Source organism: Ursus maritimus, unplaced genomic scaffold (genome assembly GCF_017311325.1).
Source record: "Ursus maritimus isolate PB19 unplaced genomic scaffold, ASM1731132v1 scaffold_29, whole genome shotgun sequence".
In the NCBI taxonomy this organism is placed as follows: Eukaryota; Metazoa; Chordata; class Mammalia; order Carnivora; family Ursidae; genus Ursus; species Ursus maritimus.
In genome coordinates this window covers 35,611,680-35,635,322 of record NW_024425452.1, presented here as the reverse complement: position 1 = coordinate 35,635,322, position 23,643 = coordinate 35,611,680, and the positions used below count along the sequence as shown (strand labels likewise).

The 23,643-nt window shown below is 38.8% G+C and overlaps 1 protein-coding gene across 5 annotated transcripts in view; it reads left to right on the top strand.

The window, feature by feature from the left end:
* The first annotated feature begins 367 nt into the window (after positions 1–367).
* LOC103657449 (synaptotagmin binding cytoplasmic RNA interacting protein) overlaps positions 368–23,643 on the top strand; it is a 27,795-nt gene continuing 4,519 nt past the window's right edge. For 3 of the 5 annotated variants that reach the window (XM_008684890.2, XM_040643719.1, XM_040643718.1), the window contains exons 1-10: positions 417–550; positions 1,914–2,073; positions 2,795–2,913; positions 3,037–3,144; positions 5,634–5,747; positions 5,846–6,022; positions 16,038–16,173; positions 17,290–17,495; positions 19,737–19,886; positions 20,209–20,330. In XM_008684890.2, the coding sequence (XP_008683112.1) occupies positions 1,926–2,073; positions 2,795–2,913; positions 3,037–3,144; positions 5,634–5,747; positions 5,846–6,022; positions 16,038–16,173; positions 17,290–17,495; positions 19,737–19,886; positions 20,209–20,330 (1,280 nt within the window). In that variant the 5' untranslated portion in view covers positions 417–550; positions 1,914–1,925. Of the gene's footprint in view, positions 551–1,913; positions 2,074–2,794; positions 2,914–3,036; positions 3,145–5,633; positions 5,748–5,845; positions 6,023–16,037; positions 16,174–17,289; positions 17,496–19,736; positions 19,887–20,208; positions 20,331–23,643 lie in introns of all 5 variants that reach the window. The other 2 variants (XM_008684891.2, XM_008684892.2) reach the window with 2 other exon arrangements.

Genomic DNA, 23,643 nt, shown 5'->3' with positions numbered 1-23,643 from the left:
GGGCGCGCGTCCCGAGGCGTAGGCTACGTCGTCACGTCAGCGCGGGAGAGAGAAAGAGAGGAGCCGACTCGGCTGGGACTGGGGGACGGAGTCGAGAGAGCGAGCGAGGGAGGGTGTGAGCGAGCGTTCGAGCGAGGAGGGGAAAGGCGGCCACTCGTGCCTGAGCGGCCACGGACGGCACTAGGAGTGGTGGGGGAGAGAAGCAGGGAGGGGAAGAAGAAAGGCCGAGAAAGGAGCCGGACGGAGGCTGGTGGTGGTGGTAGGGGGAGAAGGAGGAGCTGGAGGAGGGCAGGGGCAGAGGGAGTGAGTGAGAGAAGCGGACGCGCGAGGGAGGGGAGGGAAGGGGGGGGGGTCACGCGGGCGCGCGCGCGCGCGCCGGGAGCGCGCTCGGAGGCGAGTGGAACTGGATCGGGTTTGCTGCCAGCGGCGTGAGCTTCGGCCGCCATTTTACAACAGCTCCACTCGCGCCGGACACAGGGAGCAGCGAGCACGCGTTTCCCGCAACCCGATCTCCTCGGACAGGATTCTTCCGCCGCAGCCCAACGGGGAGGTAACGACCGCCTGGACCCGGGTCTGGGAGGGGAGCACCGTGACATTGTGGAGTGAGCTGGGGGAGGGAGGTGTGGGGAGAAACCGGCTTTTCTGGAAAATGGATTCCAAGGGGGAGAGGAGCACGTTGACTGGGGCTGCTTGAGAGTAGGCCGCGGCCCGCGCCGCCACTTCCTCCTCTTCTCCATGTGCTGCCGCCGTTCGGGCTTTGTCTGCGGCGCTCCAGGGAGGAGGCGGCCCCATGGCCCGCGCGGACCGCGAGCGGCGGCGGAGTTGGTGCTGTCGTGGCCGTCGTCGCGGCGCGGGAGTGGGCGGAGAGGAGCGGGTCCCGTCCCGCAGCCGCGCGGCGAGCTTGGGTGGTGCTCGCGGTCCGGCGGGCGTTAGGCAGTTCGCGGAACGCCCTCATTCCGCCGGGTTGCCGGCCCCGGGCCGGGGGTGGGACAGCTGGCCCCGGCGCCGCAGTCGCTGCACGGACGGGCGAGGGGTGGGGGCTTGCACCATGCGCCGCGGCTCACGTCTCGGCGGGGCGGGCGGGCGGCCGGGGGTCGCCGGCGCCCGGGGCGGAGAGAGCCATGTGTCACGGCGGAGACGGCGGCGCTGGGGGGGGCGGGGAGAGCCTGTGGCCTGGCGCCGCCGCGGCCTCGGTGTGGAGGGGCGAGGTTGTGCTGCTGCTGCTTTCTGGGGGCTCCGATCTTGGCTTCAGGTTGACGTTGGGAGCCGGTGATGGTCGTCTTGGCCTGGGACTCGGTGGGTTTCCGTTGAAGGAAGTTGTAGGACATTTGAAGGCGCAGAGCACGTGTTTCTAATGGGCTCCTGGTGGCCGCAGCGGTGAGGCTGCCGCTATGGGTGCGGAGTCGGGGGCGGGCTTTGGGGTGCGGGGGTGAAGGGTGGAGAAATTGGGTGGTAGGAAGGTAGCTTGTGTGAGCGCTTTGTTCTTCGCTGGCTGTTGTTACTGATCTATAAGCGGCAGGCGGGAAAAGCGCGCACTTTGGGGGTTTACCTTTGAGAGAGAAAAGCCCAGCTTTGCTTTCTCCACACACCTCATTCTCTGTACGGGCACAGTTGCATGTGGCACGCTGGCTCGTCCTCGTGCTGATTGGGCTCCATTTGTAATATGGTCTTTCCTAGGGAGTGTTAGCAGGTGAGTCAGGGGTGGTGCTAAGGAAGAACATAGTGAATCTGTCCTCCTGTGCCCCGCGCTCCAAATCTGGCTTGTCAGGCGATAGTGACTGTAAGGCTTCTTTAAAGGGAGGCGCATGTTGGCTGGTGTAGAAATTGGTAGAGAAAGTAAAGATTGGGGCTCTTATATTTCCTCTACCCTTTTTGAAGATCCTAGTTTAATTTTGCTTATTGCGTTTGAACAGATCTCTGGAAACATGGCTACAGAACATGTTAATGGAAATGGTACTGAAGAGCCCATGGATACTACTTCTGCAGTTATCCATTCAGAAAATTTTCAGACATTGCTTGATGCTGGTTTACCACAGAAAGTTGCTGAAAAACTAGATGAAATTTACGTTGCAGGTAAGAACTAACACTTGCAAAATTATATTATGAAATTTTTCTATTGGATTTCTGGCTTTGAGCTAAAATAGCAACTTTTTGTGGTTTCCAATAAGTGTGGGAACTAGAGTTTTGCTTTGTTGTGATAGTTGTGAACTAGAGGTTAAGGTGTTTAGAGGGAGGGAAGAAGGAAGGGTTAGGAGGTAAAGGCTGGCTGGCCAGATGGATAAGTATATGATGGTAGCAACAGCTGCTAAATGTTGGGAACAGGCCATGTGACTTTTGGGGGTATTTTTATAGTAGGATTCTTGTTAAATAACTTGGTAACTGTAGACTTGTAGTCTGTCTGTCTTGCTGTGGCTGTTGCTTTTTCTAGTGGTATCTGAAATTGAGTAGAGGTTCAGTTGTCATGCTTGGCACTTCGTTGGTTGATTTTAGGATTTGTAAGCCTATATATTTACTGTAGAAATATTTAGCCTTCAGAACTATGTGACTTAGACACAGAACATGATGTAAAAGAAGTTGATTCATTATTGCAAGTGTGGTTGAGAGGCCTTACTTAGTTGAGATTGCAGTTCAGAATGACTAAAGTATGTGTGTTTCTCATTATATAGATAAGGGAAATGGAAGAATTCTTAGTTGGCAAGCATGTACCTGTATTGGCAATCTTGGTATCTTTAAAAAAAAAAAAAGTTTCCCAAAATTTTTAAGTTGACAACTGATTAAGTTTTCTCTTCTCCAGGGCTGGTTGCACATAGTGATTTAGATGAAAGAGCTATCGAAGCTTTAAAAGAATTCAATGAAGACGGCGCATTGGCAGTTCTTCAGCAGTTTAAAGACAGTGATCTCTCTCATGTTCAGGTAATGCTAATTTCAGTATAAGTAAAATATGAGTAGTTTTGATATTTTATTTGATTAGATACAGATAAGACAATAATTGTTAAATATGTTTAAATATTAAATATTGTTAAATATGTTTTGTAGAACAAAAGTGCCTTTTTATGTGGAGTCATGAAGACTTATAGGCAGAGAGAAAAACAAGGGACCAAAGTAGCGGATTCTAGCAAAGGACCAGATGAGGCAAAAATTAAGGTATGTCTTTAAAAACTTTTTAAAAAGTCCCTTCAGTTTTAAAGTTCTTTTAACTCTTCTAGCTTTGGTAAATACTCCTTGGATGTGAAGTAGGTGTGTGTTTCTTTAAGATGTTGAGAGTTAAGAACTATGAGAGAATTTGTTCGTCTTTTCTAATAACTATTTTTTGAAAAGTTTCCTGCCTTTTAGTTATTTCTGTTTCTAGAGCAACTCACTTTTAAGTTTTGCTTGTCACTGAGCTATGGTTTAAATCAGTGCTATTGGTATTCTAAAGAAAACACTTAAATCGGTCTGCCATATTTCTAAATGTTTTCTGAAAAGCTGCAAGTCCAGATTAGTGACAGTGGAACAAAAATGGGAGGGGATCAGTTCACTTCATACTGGTGGGGAGTGTACATTTAACAGTTGATGGTTTTTCTTGGAATTTTCAAACCCCAAATTAAATGGATTTAGAATTTTTAACACTACCTTTTTCTCCTTCTATTACTGTTGATTTTAAGGCTGATTTGTTCATTTCTAAAGGCAGCTTTTATCAATAAAATTGATTAGTGTGGAAATGTAAATGAAACAGGCTGGGAGTCGAAGTTTTTTTTTCTTTTATTAAGATCATGTAGAACAGTGAGTGGACTCAAATGCAGCTAGATTTTGATCTTTGTTTTGGTTTTTAGTTCATAGAAAATAATAGTGATCATAGTAGTTTTACTCTGGTGCTCTTACTACAGTGTACCAGTGCTCTTGAACCAAGGGTTATAGTTTAAGAAAGTCAGTTATTAATGGTGCTAAGTGATGTTTTAATGGTATGGGAGGAGGGAAACTTGGAATAAGGAGTTAGCTGTTAATGTCATCCATAAATTTGAGGCTTTCACAGGTCTAGCTGTGAGTGAATTGTGTTTGAATTATAAATTTAACTTTCTCCATAGAAATGGACTATAGTTGTCCCCAGTGTAATTAGGTCAGTTCTAATTAAATTTATATTTAGGGGTTATTACTAAAATTTTATTAAAAATGCAAAGTTTAGTTTTTGTGACTTTCTGTTCTGTCTTTGGGAGACAGTGGCTTAAAATTTTAGTGTGACTTAAATTACAGCAAGAAGACACAATGATATTCTTTATAGGAATTTTTTTATAGAATGTTAGATGGGGAATAAGTTTTCTTTATTTAGGGATTGATATAAAAGGTATTATTTGAGTCATATAAAGATTAAAGTGAAAAAAAGATTAAGGTGAAAGAAACAGGGATATAAAGATTAAAGTGAAAGATTAAGGTGAAAGAAACAGGGATTACATACGGGAAAAAGGGAAGATGAGCCATTTAATGGTTTCATTTATGTTATAGTAATATAGTAGATTTCGGTTTATTTTTGTAACCCAATGTTGCATCCTTCAGTAAACATTTGGAGCTTAAAATAATGTAGCTGTTTGTGGGAGTTTAGGAATATAATTTTTTTTATTATAGTATTTTTTCGCAGATATTTAACATGCTTTGGGTAGAAGATGTATAAAATCTGTCTTGTCATTTTCATTTCCAGAGACTGAGTTGACCCCAAGGCATTTAACAGCGTTTCGATAAGATTTGTCATTGTTTTTGGTGTCAGCTTATTTTTATTTCAGAATTTATCAGCTAATTACTAGATTTTATTCTTTAGAAAAGGGTTTTGTGCTTTGTGGTTGAGATGGTGGAGGAGAATAATTCTTGTTTTTTTCCTTAGGCTAGCAGTGGACCACTTCTAACACTTTTTGCCTATAGTAAGGGGTAAGAGAAACTAACACTCTGATTAGTAAATAGGAGTTGTGTAAATTTTAACAGTTCACTTTTAGGGAGATAAAATGTAGAAGTTATTTCACATTGTTGTAGTTCCATAAAGTTTTCAAAGTCGTTTTGGCTCTCCTTTGTTCTGAATGAACTATGTTGTCCTGTGAAGCATGGTGCTTGAATGTCAGATGTATTAAGGAGGTTGTTTTTCCTGTAACTCCTAAGTTTCTGGATTTAGTTTGGGGAGTGTAATTTGTTTAAGGGTTGGTGAAATGCCCAGAATGGCAGTGTGTACTAGAAGTATGGGGTACAGGGAATTTATTGAGTGAGAAATCCAGACTTGGGGGAGAGGAACCTTATCCAGTTCCTCCTTTGGGAGAGAATTAAACTTAACCAAGTTAGGGGCAGTTATTTTTTTAGGAGATACTAGCAGAGTAGATACAGACCCTGTCTTGCAAGTTATTGATGGATCAATATTAGTTTTTTGTTGTTCAGTAAATACTAAATAATTGGAGATCAGAAAATAATTTGAGCAGGATCCTGAAATCTTCATTAAAAATTACAGCTACAGCCAAGGTGCATTAAAGGAGAAATTCTAAAACAGATACCAGAAACCTGTTTGTAGGGATTGTTGCCAAGGTAAATGGAAAGATTTGAACAAGATTGATTTTTAACTGTGAAATGCATGGGTGTGGTCTTGTGAATTGAATGTATTAATGACTTTTGAACTTTTCAAGGCACTCTTGGAAAGAACAGGCTACACACTTGATGTGACCACTGGACAGAGGAAGTATGGGGGACCACCTCCAGATTCCGTTTATTCAGGTCAGCAGCCTTCTGTTGGCACTGAGGTAAAGAAACTAAAACTTGTACCTTTTGTAGTAAATGCACAGGTATCTGGTTTCCTAAAGAAACTCTCCATGGTTTTTACTTCATGTTTAATTTACAGATATTTGTGGGGAAGATCCCAAGAGATCTGTTTGAGGATGAACTTGTTCCATTATTTGAGAAAGCTGGACCGATATGGGATCTTCGTCTAATGATGGATCCACTCACTGGTCTCAATAGAGGTTATGCGTTTGTCACTTTTTGTACAAAAGAAGCAGCTCAGGAGGCTGTTAAACTGGTAAGTTTTTTTTTTTCCTTTAGTCTCCACATTCACTATTTTTAATTAAAGCCAGGTTTTTTTCTTACTATGCATAAGAGTTAACCAAATGTTTTTTGAAGTTCTGATAAGGCACCGTCTTTTACATTCTCTGTGTACTCACTGTAGCAGTATTTGCATGTATAGTTGATTTAACTGAGGATGTATAAGGTAGTGTGTCAGAATTCTGCATTACTGGTTCTTTGTAACTTGAGGCTTAGTGATTGTTTTTTAATAGGAATGTTAAAAGGTTTCAGAAAGTAACTATGGGGTAGGGCTCCCTTATATTCTGGCTGTACTTGGGCCATCCCTTTTTCTAAAATATATCACAAAGAGATTGTGATGATAAATTTCTAGTTAATGAAATAAAGGGTTTTGTGGTGAGTCGCAATATTTGATTTCAAAATACCAGATGTAAGGTGTGGGGACCTAGTAATTTCCCAACTTTTAAAAAAGGTTGTTAATGGTTCAAATTATAGTTTATATAATTCATCTTTAAACTAGTTTTATTAAGTTTTGTGACTCAGATGGTTTCTACATTTTACAGTTGAAGATGTCAAAGGTTAATTTCAACCCAAGAAATGTACCAACAACAAGTACAACTGGGGAGGAACTTTTGTAAATGGTCTGCTAAGGCAGTTATTTGTTAAATTTGCTTACGTATTTTATGGGTAATTGCAAGTAAACTTAATATCTCTGGATTGATTTCTCCTGAATTTTATTTTTACTTTCCTCACATGCAGATGTTTCATATTTTAAGGCATACCATAAGGAGAAAAACCAACTATGTTTTGCTTTTTATATTGCTTGAATCTCTCCATTGGTGTGTATAACTGAATATGGTAAAGACTTGACATTAGAAAAGTGGTACTTGAAAGATTATAGTGTCTTTAAAAAACGAATTCAGGAGTTTAGGTATTTCTTTTAAAGTCATGGGTGATTTTTCCCTCCTTTAAAGAATGCTTCCTATTTCAGAGCAGGTATAGTTAGAGGTCACCATTCACTGATAACCTATGGGCAGTCAAAATTTTAAGTTTTAAGCAGCTCAGGTAAAATTAAGGACTTTTTTAGAGTCCTGGAAAGATACTTTTGAAATCATCCAGTTTAATTTATAAAAGAATAGTAATGTTCTTGACAGGTAGTAATAAAGTAGTGATAGGTTTTGATATGGAAATGTAGAATGAGAAGACAAATATCTTACTACAACAAGCAAGTACAGAATTTACTATTGTTTTTAGCCCCATTTTATTTATTTGGTATTACATAAAGTTCTTATTCTGTTTAGTAAGTGTGGTTATAGTGTATAAATGGTGATTTGTGTATTTATTAATATTTTTAAAGGAATCATTAAACCAACATTTGTAGGACACTTAATTCTTGCTACCAAAATATAGTAATTATGGTAGGTCCTCACTAGAATTTATTTCTAGAGGATTTCTAGAATCCTTAAAAGCATCATTAGAGGGAGATGATATATAATCCAATTGTAACATGATGATTTTTGAGTGCTAGTAAAAACACATTATGAAATAATGTTTCAGTTTGGGCAGTTGCCTTGGTTTAACAAATAAGATAGTCCAAAATTTCATTGCTAATAGGCTTAGAATATGGGCTTATTAATATAGTTAAGTTTTTAACTATAATGCAGAAAGTTCCATAGATAGCCAAACAGCCCTTTTGATTCATCTAGGAACTAATTCTTGTCCTTCTTTACATTTTTTTCTTGGTTCGTGATTTGAGTCCTTATCTGGGAGCATGTTTACTGTCTGAAGAATTCGGGGGCTTTGCATTTTGGTGCCTTTAAAAAATATTTTTAGTGGTAGTGGTGTATATCCAGTAGGATGAATTAGATGTATCATTGTTGGTTTTTTTAAAAGGATGCTTTACTGTGGTAGGATGTTGGTGATAACAGAATTGGGAGATTTGCCCTAATATAACAGAACTAGACTTCTGAGGAAATGAAACATTTTAGAGAAATACAGAATTCAAGTTAATTAGGATGTTTTTTGCTACTTTGTGTTTATTGTGGAGATGAGTACTTTCTCCTAAATGTGTTCCTTAAAGGAGCATATTTCGAAAACTATTCCTATTTCATGTGACATATTATGAGAGTCTACTTGAATTACATATCTGTCTAAAGTGAATTTTTATATAAGATAAGGGAATGGTTATTCTAGTTGTAGATGATCGTATGTTGAAAAAATGCCTATTTGGCATTATTTATAGATCAGACAGGATTGAAGCACCATTTCTTTTTGCTTTCCTGTACTTTGAGTGTCTTGATAGGTCAGGATAGTTTATGTACTGGGGTGCCTGGCTGGTTCAGTCGGTAGAGCATGTGACTTGATTTTGGGGTCATGAGTTCAAGCCCCATGTTGGATATAGAGCTTACTTAAAACATAAAGATAGTTTATGTATTTGACCTTATTTCTTGGTACGATTCAGTAATGGTCCCCCCCCCCCAGATTAAAAATTGTGAATTTTGGGGGCGCCTGGGTGGCACAGCGGTTAAGCGTCTGCCTTTGGCTCAGGGCGTGATCCCGGCGTTCTGGGATCGAGCCCCACATCAGGCTCTTCCACTATGAGCCTGCTTCTCCCTCTCCCACTCCCCCTGCTTGTGTTCCCTCTCTCGCTGGCTGTCTCTATCTCTGTCAAATGGATAAATAAAATCTTAAAAAAAAAAAAAAATTGTGGATTTTGGGGCGCCTGGCTGGCTTAGTTGGTAGAGCATGTGACTTGATCACAGGGTCATGAGTTCGAGCTCCATGCTATGTTGGGGGTAGAGTTTACTAAAATATATATGTATATCGTGGACTTAAATTGTCTGAATTACTTGTAAAATGGATTGGTACTAACAGTTGAGAAAGAGGCATCAAGTTAAAAGCAACTGCAAACTTTTTAGATGACACGGTTTTCAGCCAATATTTGCTTTGTATTTTGGGGAATAAAAATAATTTTTCCTAAATGATAATCTAAAGGGGAAGCAAGATCTAAATTTGTGAAAGGTGAATAAATAGCTACCTATCGAGTGCTTGTTACGACAGGAGCTGTGATAGGGTGCTAAATTATTACCTTTAAATACTACCTCAGTCTGTTCTTTTTTCTTTTAAGATTTTATTTATTTGAGAGAGAGAGAGCACGAGCAGGGAGGAAGGTCAGAGGCAGAGAGAGAAGCAGACTCCCTGCTGGGCAAGGAGCCCGATGTGGGACTCGATCCCGGGGCCCTGGGATCATGACCTGAGCCGAAGGCAGACACTTAACTGACTGAGCCACCCAGGTGCCCTACCTCAGTCTATCCTTGAAAGTAATTGGAATTTATTCTGCATAAGAGTAAATAGCTTGGGTGACTTACTGGAGGCCCTACAGCTTTAGTTTGATACCAGGTTTGTTTAGTTCAAGTTCTTACCGTTGTTGGCTAGGTACAGCAGTTTAAGCCAGCAGTACACATTATGTCATCAGGTAGCCTGATTCTTTTAAATTATGTAGTGGTTTAGGTAGTATTAAAAGGAACACAGGAAATAAGTCCTGTTTCTACTGCCAAAATAGTTTTGGCATCTATCTTCGTTGCTACCACCCTAGCCTGAGTACCATTCAAAGAAACCTAGCTACTCGCTGCTTTCCATTGTTCCTTTAGAGTCTTACCATAGGTTAGATCACAACATTCCCATGTTGGAAACTCTTAATAATGGCCTCCAAAAAGGCCCTATCTTATCTGATCAAGTTTCTCCTTACCTCTTTCTCACTCTTTATTACCTTCCCATCCGTGCTTTGCCTTTTTGTCCCCAACATAAGCTATGACCATTTCTGTCTCAAGGCTACCTTCTGCTGTTCTGTTTTCTAACACTCCCTCAGTTACCATGGCTGCTGTCTTATCAGTCAGGTCTTCTTAGAAGGCCTTCCCTGACTTTGGGCAGCTTACCACCCAGTTGCTCCATGACAGGATCCTGAACACAATAAAATAGAATGTTTAGATATATTTAAAATTATTTCTTGGTTTTGTAAATTATTTGCTTACCCCTTCTTCAGGATACGAGCTCTTTTTTCCTGTATCCTTGACATTTAGAACAGTGCCACTATGTATTTATCCAGTAGGTGCTGGATAAATAACCTACCTGACTGGCTGACCAGTGCCATCTAATCTGTTACTTGTGACACAAGAATTTATAACATTCCCATATTAGCTATGGGCTATTATGCTGTTCAAAGTTTATCTAGCTTCTGTTTGCAATCATTTATTCAGTGGTAGGGATTAGTGGAGATTAATGGGGGGCAGTGCTTTCCCCCTCATCCCTGGGGAGATATTTGGAAGTACACGTAGTATTTGGTGGTGTCACAAAGACCAGGGAGAACGGTAGGCAAGTGTGTATTTATCTGTTTGTGTGGTGTGCTGCTGGAATTGAAGCTCGGCCACTAGCACCCCAGTGCCCATCACATTCCTAGATAATAGAAATATCCTGCTGAAAATGCTGATAGTGCCTACATTACAAACCCTGGACTAATTGGTCTCTATTTGCATATTAAAAGTTACAATTTTGATGAATGTAGCTGACAAGACAGGTCCACAAGATATTTAGTAGCGTTTTAACAAATACTGTGCTTAACAGGAAAAGTTACTGTGGACATAAAGGGTAGTTTGATTCAGTTCTTGACTTCAGAGTTTATGGGACATGAGAGGCTGACTATAGTTAAAGTGGAAGTAGATGCGTTGTTCAGAGGGTAACAGTGATGAAGGGTTAGATTGTATTGAGGTTGTTACAGAAGACTGTGATAAAGATGGTCAAGCAGAATAGTTAAGGAAACAGGTGAATATAGTTGAAAGAAAGAATTGGGAGATAAAACTAGTATAAAGTCAATGCCAGAAGGTAATTGTTATGACTACTGGGCTAAATTGCATGATGCCATTAAAGTTTTGAGTGTTGGTGTGGGTAGCATAATGTAAATAACAGGATAATGAAGGTGGTTTGGATGAAGAGAACAAAGACCCAGGAGGGTGACAGACATAGAAAGGAGAGAGGTTAAAGATTTTGAAAGGAGAACTGTTAGGTGGTGGTATGCTATAGGTTCCATTCTGATTTTTATCAATGATTTAAATCAGGGCATAGTTGGACTGCCCTCAAAATGTCTGGTGACTTGAGTTTGCATGCAGTGATAAATGGCCCTGCTTGGCCAAATCAGGACCTGAAAAGATTTTGATAGCCTGAAACAGTTAACACCAGCAAGATGGAACTGACAAAGATCAAGTCTTACATACAATTAATTTCACAAGTAAGCTGTACTGTGTGTGAGTCAGCAGTGTGGTATGGTTGCCAAATAAGCTAAGGTAATCATGGACTATGTGTTAGAGAAGCATGATGTTTAGAAGTGAGAGATTAGTAATAGTCTCCCAATTTATTCTGGACTCCTTAATCTCAGTCTGTATTTACAGTATTGTGTTATGGATGTCCACTCTTAGGAGGCACAGTAGTATCAGAGAAGGAATGATTAGCAAGGCATAGAGAACAGTTGAGTCATGAGCACTGTGTGCAGGTATATGAAGTGCTGTCATTTGGGGGAGAAAAGAGTTGTTGTAGGATTTTTAGGGAACTAGATTTTGGCTCAATGTAAAGATTTTTTGGGCGCCTCACTGGCTTAGAAGAGCATTCAGCTCTTGATCTCCAGGTTGTGAGTTTGAGTACCACGTTGGATGTAGAGATTGCTTAAATAAACAACTTAAAAAAGATTGTCTACTTAAGACATTTAAAAATAAAGTGGACAGGCTGGGGAGGTAGTGGCTTTGCTGTTATGGGAAGAGTTAGGACTGAATAACAACCACTTCTGTGTTAGATTCCAAATCTGAGATTGCTAATTTTGGGGGATTTGGCAACTGGTCATGAGGGAAGGAAAAAGTGACTTGAGATTTTAAGCCTAGATGCCAGGAATGTTCCGGACTGTACAACTCCTGTTCTGGTGTTCTGAAAGACTGAAACTGCATTGATTAATGTTCAAAGTTCATCTTTATTTTGTCACCTCACTGTGGTACTGAATCTGAAAGCTAGATTTCTGAAATAGCGTAACATCAGTGCGGAACTTCCTTGAGCTGGAAGGCATCCCTTTTTTTGTTGTTGTTCATTTTGATACAAAGATGGTGTTCCTGATGTACTAACTCTTGAGAGTTAGGGTTTATCAGTATTACATTAGGATCTGTTAAGGTTCAGAACAGTTTTGTAATGCCCTTCTACCACTCAACTCACGGTTGCCGACCTGCTGGGATGTGAAGTTTATTTGTGAATTTATGGTGATTGGTTTTAAAATTGTTAGAAAAGTTAATTCAAATACACATATAAAAATGCATGTTTAATCTGTAGATAGGGCACTGCTTTGAGGAATGTTTATTTCTGGGTAGTGGGTACTTCTTTTTTCCTTAAAGATTTTTTATTTATTTTTGAGAGAGCGAGTTGAGCACGAGTGGGGGGGCGGTGGGCAGAGGGAGAAGCAGACTATCCTCTGAGCAGCAAGCCTGAAGCCGCACTTGATCCCAACTCTGGGATCATGACCTGAGCCGAAGGTAGATGCTAACTGACTTAGCCACACAGGCACCCTTCTTTTTTTTTCAAGTAATCTTTACACCAGATGTAGGGCTCAAGCGCTTGACCCTGCGATCAAGAGTCAAATGCTGTGCCTATGAAGCCAGCCAGGTGCCCCTCTGGGTACTTCTTTTACTTCATTTGGACAATATGCCCAGAGGGTCTCCTTTGCTCCTTTAATGATTTATTTTAATTGGAGAGCCAGTTTATTCTCCGTGGGTTAGCTCTAATTGGTTCGGCCCTTTTTTTTTTTCCCTTAAAAAATATGAATGAAGAATTAATAGTTGACTTTCTAAATCTTGCCTGAATCTTTATGTCATTTATATTATTTAGAGACCACAGGCCATCCTAAATAACCTTCTGTCTACCGTGCATTGATTAACTGTAGCAGGGCAAGTGAAGAAACTTATCTTCTGTAGATAATGAAACAGCCATTACTGCTTTGAAGTAGCATTGTTAAATGTTGTGGAAGTGGTATAACCAAAAATTCTAATTTTTCTTACAAGTGTTTCTTTTTTTTAAACTTAGACATTTTCTTATGGTAAATAGGTCCTGCTCTTAGGACTTCTGGAGGAAAGTTATGCCAAGTTCCAAGTTCTGTCACTTCAGAATAACTCCTATTTTTCCTTCTAAACACTTTGTATTTTCTTCTATTTTTCTGATATCTTAGTTTTTGTCAAGTCCTGGAGTTAAAAATTAGATGAGCAAATGGAAAGCCATTGATTTGTCACTAAAGTGGAGTATTCGATGCTAGATTATAAAAATCTGGAGAATGTATATGTTTCTTTTTTTTTTTTAATGATTTTTAATTATGTTAGTCACCATACAGTACATCCCCGGTTTCCGATGTAAGGCTTGATGATTCATTAGTTGTGTATAACACCCAGTGCACCATGCAATACGTGCCCTCCTTACTACCCATCACCAGCCTCTTCCATTCCCCCACCCCCCTCCCCTCTGAGGCCCTCAGTTTGTTTCTCATAGTCCATAGTCTCTCATGTTTCATTCCCCCTTCTGATTACCCCCCCTTTCTTTATCCCTTTCTTCCCCTACCGATCATCCTAGTTCTTATGTTCCATAGATGAGAGAAATCATATGATAGTTGTCTTTCTCTGCTTGACTTATTTCACTTAGCATTATCTCCTCCAGTGCCGTCCATGTTGTAGCAAATGTTGAGAACTCGTTCTTTCTGATAGCTGAGTAATATTCCATTGTATATATGGACCACAACTTCTTAATCTAGTCATCTGTTGAAGGGCATCTCGGCTCCTTCCACGATTTAGCTATTGTGGACATTGCTGCTATGAACATTGGGGTGCATATGGCCCTTGGAGAATGTATATGTTTCTAAAGCAATTTGTTGTGTTCTTAGATTAATTTATTTGTAATAGGGTATTGTAGTCTACTTGTCCATAATCCCATACAGTGATGGATTCAACCGTAGCTCTACTATTTTCAGGTAACCCATATATTTCTACTTTTAAGAGGTTTTTGGCCTTAATAGAATATAAATGCTATGAGAAAACAAGGTGTGTGGCAGGAGTTTTCAACCTCAGTACTGTTGATATTTTAGATCAGGTCATTCTTTGTTCTGCTGGGTTGTCTTGTGAATTGTAGGATATTTAGTATTCTCGCTGGCCTCTGTGTACCCACTAAATACCAGCAGCAAGCCCCCATCCCTAGTTGACAACCAAAAATGTCTCTAGACGTTGTCAGATGTCTTCTGGGGGACACAGTCATTGTTTAGAACTATTGGTTTGTTTTAAACATAAAAGAGTGTTTTGTCGACCTTTTAAAATAGGATTTAGCTGTTGCAGAGTGTTCTTTTAAGCTCAAATCTACAGGTGTGCAGAGGAGTTTGGATGATGGAAGTTTCAGGGAGAGCATTTTATTCAGAGGCTTAGCAGATGAAGCTGTTTGAGAACTCACGTAGATATCTAAGATTATAGTATTGTGGAGAGGAAGGAGTAGAAGTAGGAATTTTAGGATGAACTTTTGTGATGTCCAAGTATTTGAACTTTATTTTGGTGATGGGGAGCCACTGAGAGATTGTTTTCAATAGGCAAAACTGTCATCTCTCTCTCTTTTTTTTTTTTTAAAAAAGGTCTCTGGCATAAGTGTAGAGAACATAAATAATCCTGGGATCATGATGACCAGATACTTTGAGAGCATGGATTGAAGCAGTGGGGTAGAAAGTATAAAACTGTTCTGAACTGGAGGGAAGGACCTTTGAACTTCATGTTAGATTTTGAGTATCTAGAGATGGAGAAGGGCAGGGAGGAATTGATTTTTTGACTTACTATATGCTTTCTTCTCTTCTACCTGATGTACCTTTTATGTAAGAATGGGAGAAGAGGGGTTTCTGGCTGGCTCAGTCGGTGGCGCGACTCTCGGTCTCAGGGTTGTGATTTTAAGCCCCACATTTGGTGTAAAGCTTACTTAAAAAAAAAAAAAAAAAGAATGGGAGAGGCATAGTTTCACTTTTGCCCTCAGGCTGGTCTAAAAATTGTATGGAAATTTATGTTGATTTTTAGTTTGTGTAGCTCCAGTTGTTTGTACACACAACATAGATTTTGAGGCCAGGTGTGGGGGATTAATCCATAATTACTTCTGCTACCACCATTATATTACTACTAACATGAAATTTTGAGGTGATTTAACTGTGTAATATAAATAATTCACTTTACCTGATTAACTTGAATACTTTGAATACTTTTGAACTTTGGTTTGTAAATAATACTGATCAGTGGATTTGTCACTTTGACAGATTGGGTTTGACCTCTTAAAATCTCACCCTTCTGTGGGAGATAGTTGCTTGAAGACTTTTACTTTTTACTGTAGTTTTATATTTACTTCTGTACTTGCACCATAATCAATCTACTTGTCTTTCTCCAACTTCATTGTAGACTTGATGGAAATGAAATGGGGAAAAAAGCAGGGTTGGAGTCAGGAAAAGAAGGTTCTCTCCTTTTAGAATTATGTATTTAAAGGTGAAAACCCCTTAGTGCGACTTTTTACAAGATTGAAAAGGAGATGGGAAAATGCATTTAGGTGCTGGTTAATAGAAAGGCGGAAAGTTTGCCGGTATTTGAATCCGTTTACCTTGCATGAGGATAACTGGTTCCCAGGATGAATTCAAACAGACATTAAGGTATTGTGGAATCAGCAATTTCGAATTTAAGCTGCCTATAGACCTGATTTCTAATTTTATCAAGTTTCTTAACTTTCAAGGACTAGACAAATTTTTGCATTAATTTAAGTCATAAATTTTTTTTAGTGTGTTCTGTCAGTATAATCTTACCTATCTCGTAATTTCCTCTTAGAGGAAAAAATAACTTTGAAATAAGTTTGTCTAAAAATTTGCATATATTTTTATAATAAACATAATAAGGTATAAGTATTTTTAAAACGTGGTACACTTCTTCTCCTTTCAGTATAATAATCATGAAATTCGCTCTGGAAAACACATTGGTGTCTGCATCTCGGTTGCCAACAATAGGCTTTTTGTGGGCTCTATTCCTAAGAGTAAAACCAAGGAACAGATTCTTGAAGAATTTAGCAAAGTAACAGGTAAGTTGGATTTATGTGGAAAGAGGTGCAACTTCTAATACTGAAGGTAATTGCATATTTCTCTGTGACAGCCATTGTTTTAAACATATTTATTGAGTTGTATTCTCCAACCATATGAGATCGGTAATTCCCATTTTTCAGATTTTTCAGGAAAATAGGTACAGAGGGCTTTGGGAAATAACTTGTGTAACATTATATAGTTCGTAAGGAATGCACCTGGGATTTGAATAGTCTGCAGAATCCATGCATCCACTGTTGGGGAATCTTGCGTGTGTGCATGCATTTTTAGGTGATAGCTTGACATTCTTAGTAGGAGTGTTTGAGTAATGATTCGACTTTCTAAATTATTGGAATAATAAATATTGTTATCAGCAGAGATTATACATTGTCAATATGGTGCAATTTCTTTGAATTGTAAAGCATTTTTTTAATAGTTTCTAAGTTGGGCCACTTTAATTAGAATATATTTTGTCTGCTTAGAATATTTAGTAAATTATCAGACTATTAATCAGTCTCCAGGAATATTCGAAATCTTAATATATTTCATTTGAAATAAAGCTATTGATATCTGAGGCCAGAAAAGTGTCATCAAAAAGAATTTTAGGGGCACCTGGGTGGCTCCGTTGGTTAAGCGTCTGCTTTTGGCTCAGGTAATAATCCCTGGGGGTCCTGGGATTTAGCCCCTGGTTTGGGCTCCCCCCTCACAGGGAGTCTGCTTCTCCCTCTGACCTCTCTCCCCTTGTGCACTTGCTTTCTCTCTCTCAAATAAGTAAATGAAATCTTTAAAAATAATGTTAGTGATTACTTATATAATAAAAATGTTTAACCATGTCTGACTTATACTGCCGTTTTCCTAACAGTTAAGTGAAAATGTTATGCCTCTGTCGTTTAATTAATGGAAGGATAGTCCTTGGGTCTAAATAAAAAGAATATATTTTCTTTTCATGGGGATTTTTTTTGTGTAGGTAAATTGTCTGGACCAGTTCTTTGAGAGTCTTTAAAGATAAGAGATTACTTTTCAGTTTTATAGTCCAGTATTATATTAGAAAAATCCTTTGATCGACTTTGTTCTTGCTTATTTTATCTAATTTCTCTGGAACGGTTGCTTATTTTCAGAGGGTCTCACAGACGTCATTTTATACCACCAACCAGATGACAAGAAAAAAAACAGAGGCTTTTGCTTCCTTGAATATGAAGATCACAAAACAGCTGCCCAGGCAAGGCGTAGGTTAATGAGTGGTAAAGTCAAGGTCTGGGGAAACGTTGGAACTGTTGAATGGGCTGATCCTATAGAAGATCCTGATCCTGAGGTTATGGCAAAGGTAATGGCAGTCAAGTTAATAATTGTTTTGAGGGGTTGGTGGAAGAAGGGGAAGGCGTTAGGGAAGTAAAGAACTTCTAAAATGAATTGTGTACTTTTTGAAAAACCGTATTTTTGAAAGTGAGAGAAGTGTTCTTTATTAAAGCAGCGTATCAGAATTAATACCATATGCATAGGAGGTGAATGTAGAAGTTTATTCGTGGACACTCAGTCATAGTTGTGCAGCTGTCATACTCTCTTGGTGATGGGTAGTTAGCCTATATGCTGTGGAGATAGTTCACTGTCATTTTTGTGTGGAGTCTTGAGAGCAGTTTCTCTGCGTATTTGAGAATGGCGCCATTAGCTTACATGGTTTTTGTGTTAAAAGTCCTACTCCTAAAAATAGTGAACTGTACTGGCCTCAGCAGAGCTGCTGCAGTTACAGGGTTTTGCTATTATTAGGTATCCTGCTTCAGCAGTCAGTTGAGACATCCTATGAGAACAAACATCTCTTGAGTCAACAGTTTACTCATTAGTGCGGTTTGTAGTTGTTATTCTGTCCTTTGTCATTTAAGAATCCCCCTTAATGGTGATAGGCTAGCAAGTGCAGCTTGTTCACTTAAGTCAAGAATGAAATGCCAGAACTGTGAATATTACTAAAGGATAAGTAGTCTTGAGGACAGGAGATACTTAGTATTCTTTTTTCCTCTGGCCTATTAAGCTCTTTTGGATTATCACTTTAAGAAATTCGGATGTTACATCACGTACCTTAGGAGGAAATGATAATGTTTCTTAGCAAAAGGTCAGCTTTTGTAATTGTACTTCGAGGAGATTTCTGGATTGAAAGAATTTATTTTGTCAGTATTTTGAACACTCTTTTACTTTATCAACATTTCAAAAGCAGGTTCTAATTAGTTTTGACCACCCGTTTTAAGTATTAAATATTCAACAGCTATCTCAGAGGCATGGTATTCACATTGTTAGAAAATGACCGACCACCTCAGTTTTGATTGCAAACTAATTACTAATTTAATAAAAACTACTAAGCATATGTTTGGTTTGTTTTGAGCAAAGTAGAGTTATCACATACTCCTTGGCCACACACATGCACAGCCTACCCCAGCATCAGCATCTGCCAATGAGTGGTATATTTGTTACAATCAGTGAACCTACATTGACACATTATAACAAAGTCCGTAATTTACGTTAGGATTTACTCTTATTGTACATTCTGTGAGTTTGACAAATGTTTAAATGTAATGGTTTTACTGCCCTGAGAATCCTCCCTGATCTGCATAATCACCCCCCCATCCCCTCGACCCTTGGAAACTATTGATTTTTTTTATTGTCTCCATAGCTTTGCCTTTTCCCAAATGTCATATAGTTGGAGTTACACAATGTATAGCTCTTTAAGATGGTCTTTTACTTGGTTACATGCATTTAAGGTTCCTCCATATCTTTCCATGGCTTGATAGTTCATTTCTTTTTAGTACTGAATAATAATCCATTGTCTGGATGTGCTATATTTATCCATTCACCTACTGAAGGATATTTTGGTTTCCAGGTTTTGGCAGTTATGAATAAATCTGTAAACAATCATATGCAGATTTTTATGTGGACATGTTTTCAACTCATTTGGGTAAATAACAAAAAGTGCAATTGTTGGATTGTATGGTAAAGGTATGTTTAGCTTTGTAAGAAACTACCAAACTGTTCTCCAGAGTGGCTGTACCATTTAGCATTTCCACTAGCACTGTTTCTGCTCCATATCCTTACCTACATTGGGTAGTGTTAGTGTTGGTTTTTGGCCATTCTAGTAGGTGTGTGGTGGCATTTCATTGTTTTTATTTTTATTTTTTATTTATTTTTAAAAAATCTTTTTAAAACTAATCTCTGCATTGAACATGGGGCTCGCATTTACAGCCCCAAGATTAAGAGTCACATTTCCTACTGACTGAGCCAGCCAGGCACCCCCTCATTGTTGTTTTTATTTGTAATTCCCTAATGAAGTGATATTGCGTATCTCTTCATATGTTTGTCATCTGTCTACTTTGGTGAGGTGTCTGTTCCGGTTTTTTACCCATTAGATCCAGCAGTCACACTTTTAGGTATTTTCAAATGAGTTGAAAACTTGGTTTTATATTTCTGATACTCTTGCAATGGTTAGTGACTAAAATTAATTTTGTAGGGTGGGGTGGTGGCATCCTGGAAATTGAACCCTTTGGAAATAAACAGGGAGTTTCTGTTTTCTCTTAATTTTCAGGTAAAAGTGCTGTTTGTACGTAACCTTGCCAATACTGTAACAGAAGAGATTTTAGAAAAAGCATTTAGTCAGTTTGGGAAACTGGAACGAGTGAAGAAACTAAAAGATTATGCTTTCATTCATTTTGACGAGCGAGATGGTGCTGTCAAGGTAAATAAATGGGGGAATTGTTGTAGGCATCTAAATTAAGGATTTTTAGTCATCCGACAGTTGGAATATTCTAAAAAGTTGAAGGACACTCAGCGGTCATGTAATCTACTGTCAACCTTTATTGGCTGTAGCAAATTGCATAACTCACTAAACTGAGTAGAAAAGGTAATTCGTTGAAGAGCTGGATCTTTAGAAAAAAATCTAACAACTGTATTTTTTAAATTTCATCCTTCCAACATCAGTGAATTGATTTTTGAACTTTAAATGAAGCATAATTGTTGTTAAAGGCATCTTTGTATTGATCAGTAACTCATTTTTTAAGGCTATGGAAGAAATGAATGGCAAAGATTTGGAGGGAGAAAATATTGAAATTGTATTTGCTAAGCCACCAGATCAGAAAAGGAAAGAAAGAAAAGCTCAGAGGCAAGCAGCAAAGAATCAAATGTAAGTAAAAATTGTATAAATTTAAATGTTGTTAGATTAACTGGCGAAAAACAGGTGTTGTGCAAACCTTTTTAAATAAATGCATAACATGCCTTTACCTTTTAAAGAAGACTCGAAAGTTTTGCGCCACTGAGAAATGCCAAGAATCTCAAGAAATGTTTATTGAGCTGTCGCTATTGACCATACTTGTGAAAATAATTATAATTCTAAATAATTAGAGTTTTGTATAGTAATGAAAATCAGTCTAGGATATTTCCTACTGTGTTTTACAGAATGTGTTCCTGAAGTATGTGTTTTAAACATTAGCTGTCCAGAACGGTTGATTTATTTGTTAAAGGGTAGAAGGTTTCTTCCTCAGAGATAGAAAATACTAAATCTCCAATTATGATAAACTCTGCTTCCTCTGCATCCAAAAGAGGCTTCTTTACCAATATATAGTGCCTGTTGCCACCTCAAAGATTTAATATATGGGTTTTGAGAAATGAAATACATGTAGTTAATAAGATAAATAACATGGTATTGAAGAAAACTAAGTGTGTAATGCATCACATATATTGGGTTTTTTTTAGAACATCTATAAAGGATATCTGTTTATTAAAACAGTGAATGAAATTTTTAGCTGGGTAAGAATGAAGTTTGCAGTTTTAAAAACATGAAGTTGGTGATTTCTGAGGAGGAAGAGGCTTAATTGCTATTTGATGCAAGAACAAGAATCACTGAACTTAACTGTATTTCAGGGCCAGATTCTGTCCATTGTCCTATGTGGTATACAAAAGAAGGGTATAGGGATGCTTCTACTTACTTCTCTTATTTCATAATCAGGGAGGTAATCGAATTTCTGCAGTTGGCTGTGCAGTTAGGCAAGTTATCTAGTTCTGAGCCTCAGTTTCTTCAGTTTTAAAAGGGGATCAGACTTGGGGCGCCTGGGTGGCTCAGTCGGTTGAGCGTCTGACTCTAGATTTCGGCTCTGGTCCTGATCTCTGCGTTGTCAGATCTGGCCACACTTTGGGCTCCATACTGGGCATGGAGCCTGCTTAGGATTCTCTCTCTCCCTTTCCCCCACCCTTCTCCTTGTGTGCGCTCTCTCTCTCAAAAAAAAAAAAAAAAAAAGTAGAAGGGGATCAGACTAAATTATGTAAGATGTTTTGTGCTGTGATTATCCAAGTGATCTATACTTATAGGACTAAAGAGACATGCTTTATAGGCTTTAGTGGTAGTATAAGGAAAAAGACTACAGAAAGCCAGGGTTTGAAGGGGAAGTTAATGCTCTGTATCTCAAACCCCTTGAGTATATATTCTGTGCAGTGAAAATGACTTTTTCATCTCTTACAGAAAATAGTTAACTGATTATAGTTTATTCATGCAGTAGCAGGAAGTGTCAGGATTATATTAGAAAAGTAAATAAAATAGTTATAACTTGATAGGTATAGGGTGGTAATAAACAAAGTGGGGCATGTCACAATATCTGTTAATATTTGAGGCCAAAAGGGATGACTGCATGTGATGCTTGCACTTTAACTTGCTGCAGTCATTCACTGATTTTTTTTTTTAATTTAACAAACTACAGCACGCATTCCTACTTACTCCTCAGTGCGTCCCTGTGAGTTGAGTACTCTATTCCCCAATTTGAGATGAGGAAACTGAGGCACAGAGGTCAACTTGCCCAAGGTCAGTCTCACAGCTAGTAAGTAGTGGAGTTGGATTTGAACCAAGGTAGTCTGGCCCCATGGTTTTCACTCTTAACCACTATACCAGGGTTTCTCAATTGCTCTATAATTAATTGACATTTTGTGCTGGTTGATTCTTGGTTATGGGGGGCTGTCCTGTGCTTTATAGGATGTTTAGCAAACATCCCTGGCCTCTACCCACTAGATTTCAGTAGAAATATCTCACTCCCCTGTTACGATAGCTAAAAATGTCTCTAGACATTATTAAATGTCCCCCGAGGGGCAGAAATCCCCAGTTGAGGATCACTGCATGATTGCATGCTGTTGTCATTTTATAATTTAGTGACCGAAAAAAAGATGATTTATCAATTATTGAGATAATTAGCACAGCACAACAAAATGGCCTGAGAACCTAGTGAATGAGAGTAGCATTTTTTGTGTGTCTTTGAAACGGAAAAGCTGGGCCTCTATGAACTGAGTATAAAATAACATGCTGAATAAACACAAGAGTAAATATTCTCATAAGGACGACTAATTTTATGTATTTCATGGTATTTATCATAGGGTTCAAATAAAATGATGAATCTTTCCCAAGGTATAAGGAACTATATCAAACTGTACTGTAGTATTCGAGAACATGAATTGGAATACTAAGGATATTTTCTTTTAGATAGTATCTAAGTATTTTCTTTTAGATAGTATCTAAGATTTTTTTAAGTTTTTTTTTTTTTTAAAGTAATCTCTGTACCCAACATGGGGCTCGAACATACAACCCCAGGATCAGGAGTCACTTGCTCCACTGAGTGAGCCACCCAGGCTCCCCCATATGTTGATTTTTATGTTTTCTCTCCAGTTACAATTTTTGAAACTAAGTTTTTTAGTTTTTGTTTTTTTTTTTTTTTTTTTTTTTTTTTTTAGCATTTGTTTCCCATTATATCTATGCATGTTGTTTGGGGTTGATACTAAGCAATGATGGTAGCTTAGGTTTAGCAACAGTTTTTGTTGTGTGTGGTTTTTTTTTGTTTTTTTTTTTAAGATTTTATTTATTTATTTGACAGAGATAGAGACAGCCAGCGAGAGAGGGAACACAAGCAGGGGGAGTGGGAGAGGAAGAAGCAGGCTCATAGCAGAGGAGCCTGATGTGGGGCTCGATCCCATAACGCCGGGATCACGCCCTGAGCCGAAGGCAGACGCCTAACCGCTGTGCCACCCAGGCGCCCCGGTTTTTTTTTTTTTTTTTTTTTTTTTAAAGGGTATCCGAGCCCATTTTTTACTGGGATTCTTATACTAATAAGGAGAGTACTCGGTAGTACTAAAATTAAACATTTCTTGTATTTATGTTTGCAGTGAAAATAACACTGAGAAAACGTAGAGTTTTGGGGAAAGTATTCCCATGAATTCATGTTACACATATTGTGTTGTATGATGCTCTGCCACTTCTGTAGTACTAAAGTTGTGGTGTGTTCATTTTTGGGAGAAGGGCATATTTTGCCTTTAAGACTCTACTTAAGAATAGCATGATTTATTGAAATCTGACAGCCTCACAATTTGTAAAAATTCTGTGATGGGATTTTAGGTTTGCTGCTATAGAATTGTGAATGAGGTTCATAAGTAGTGACTTGTGATATTTAATTTTGGAATGCCTG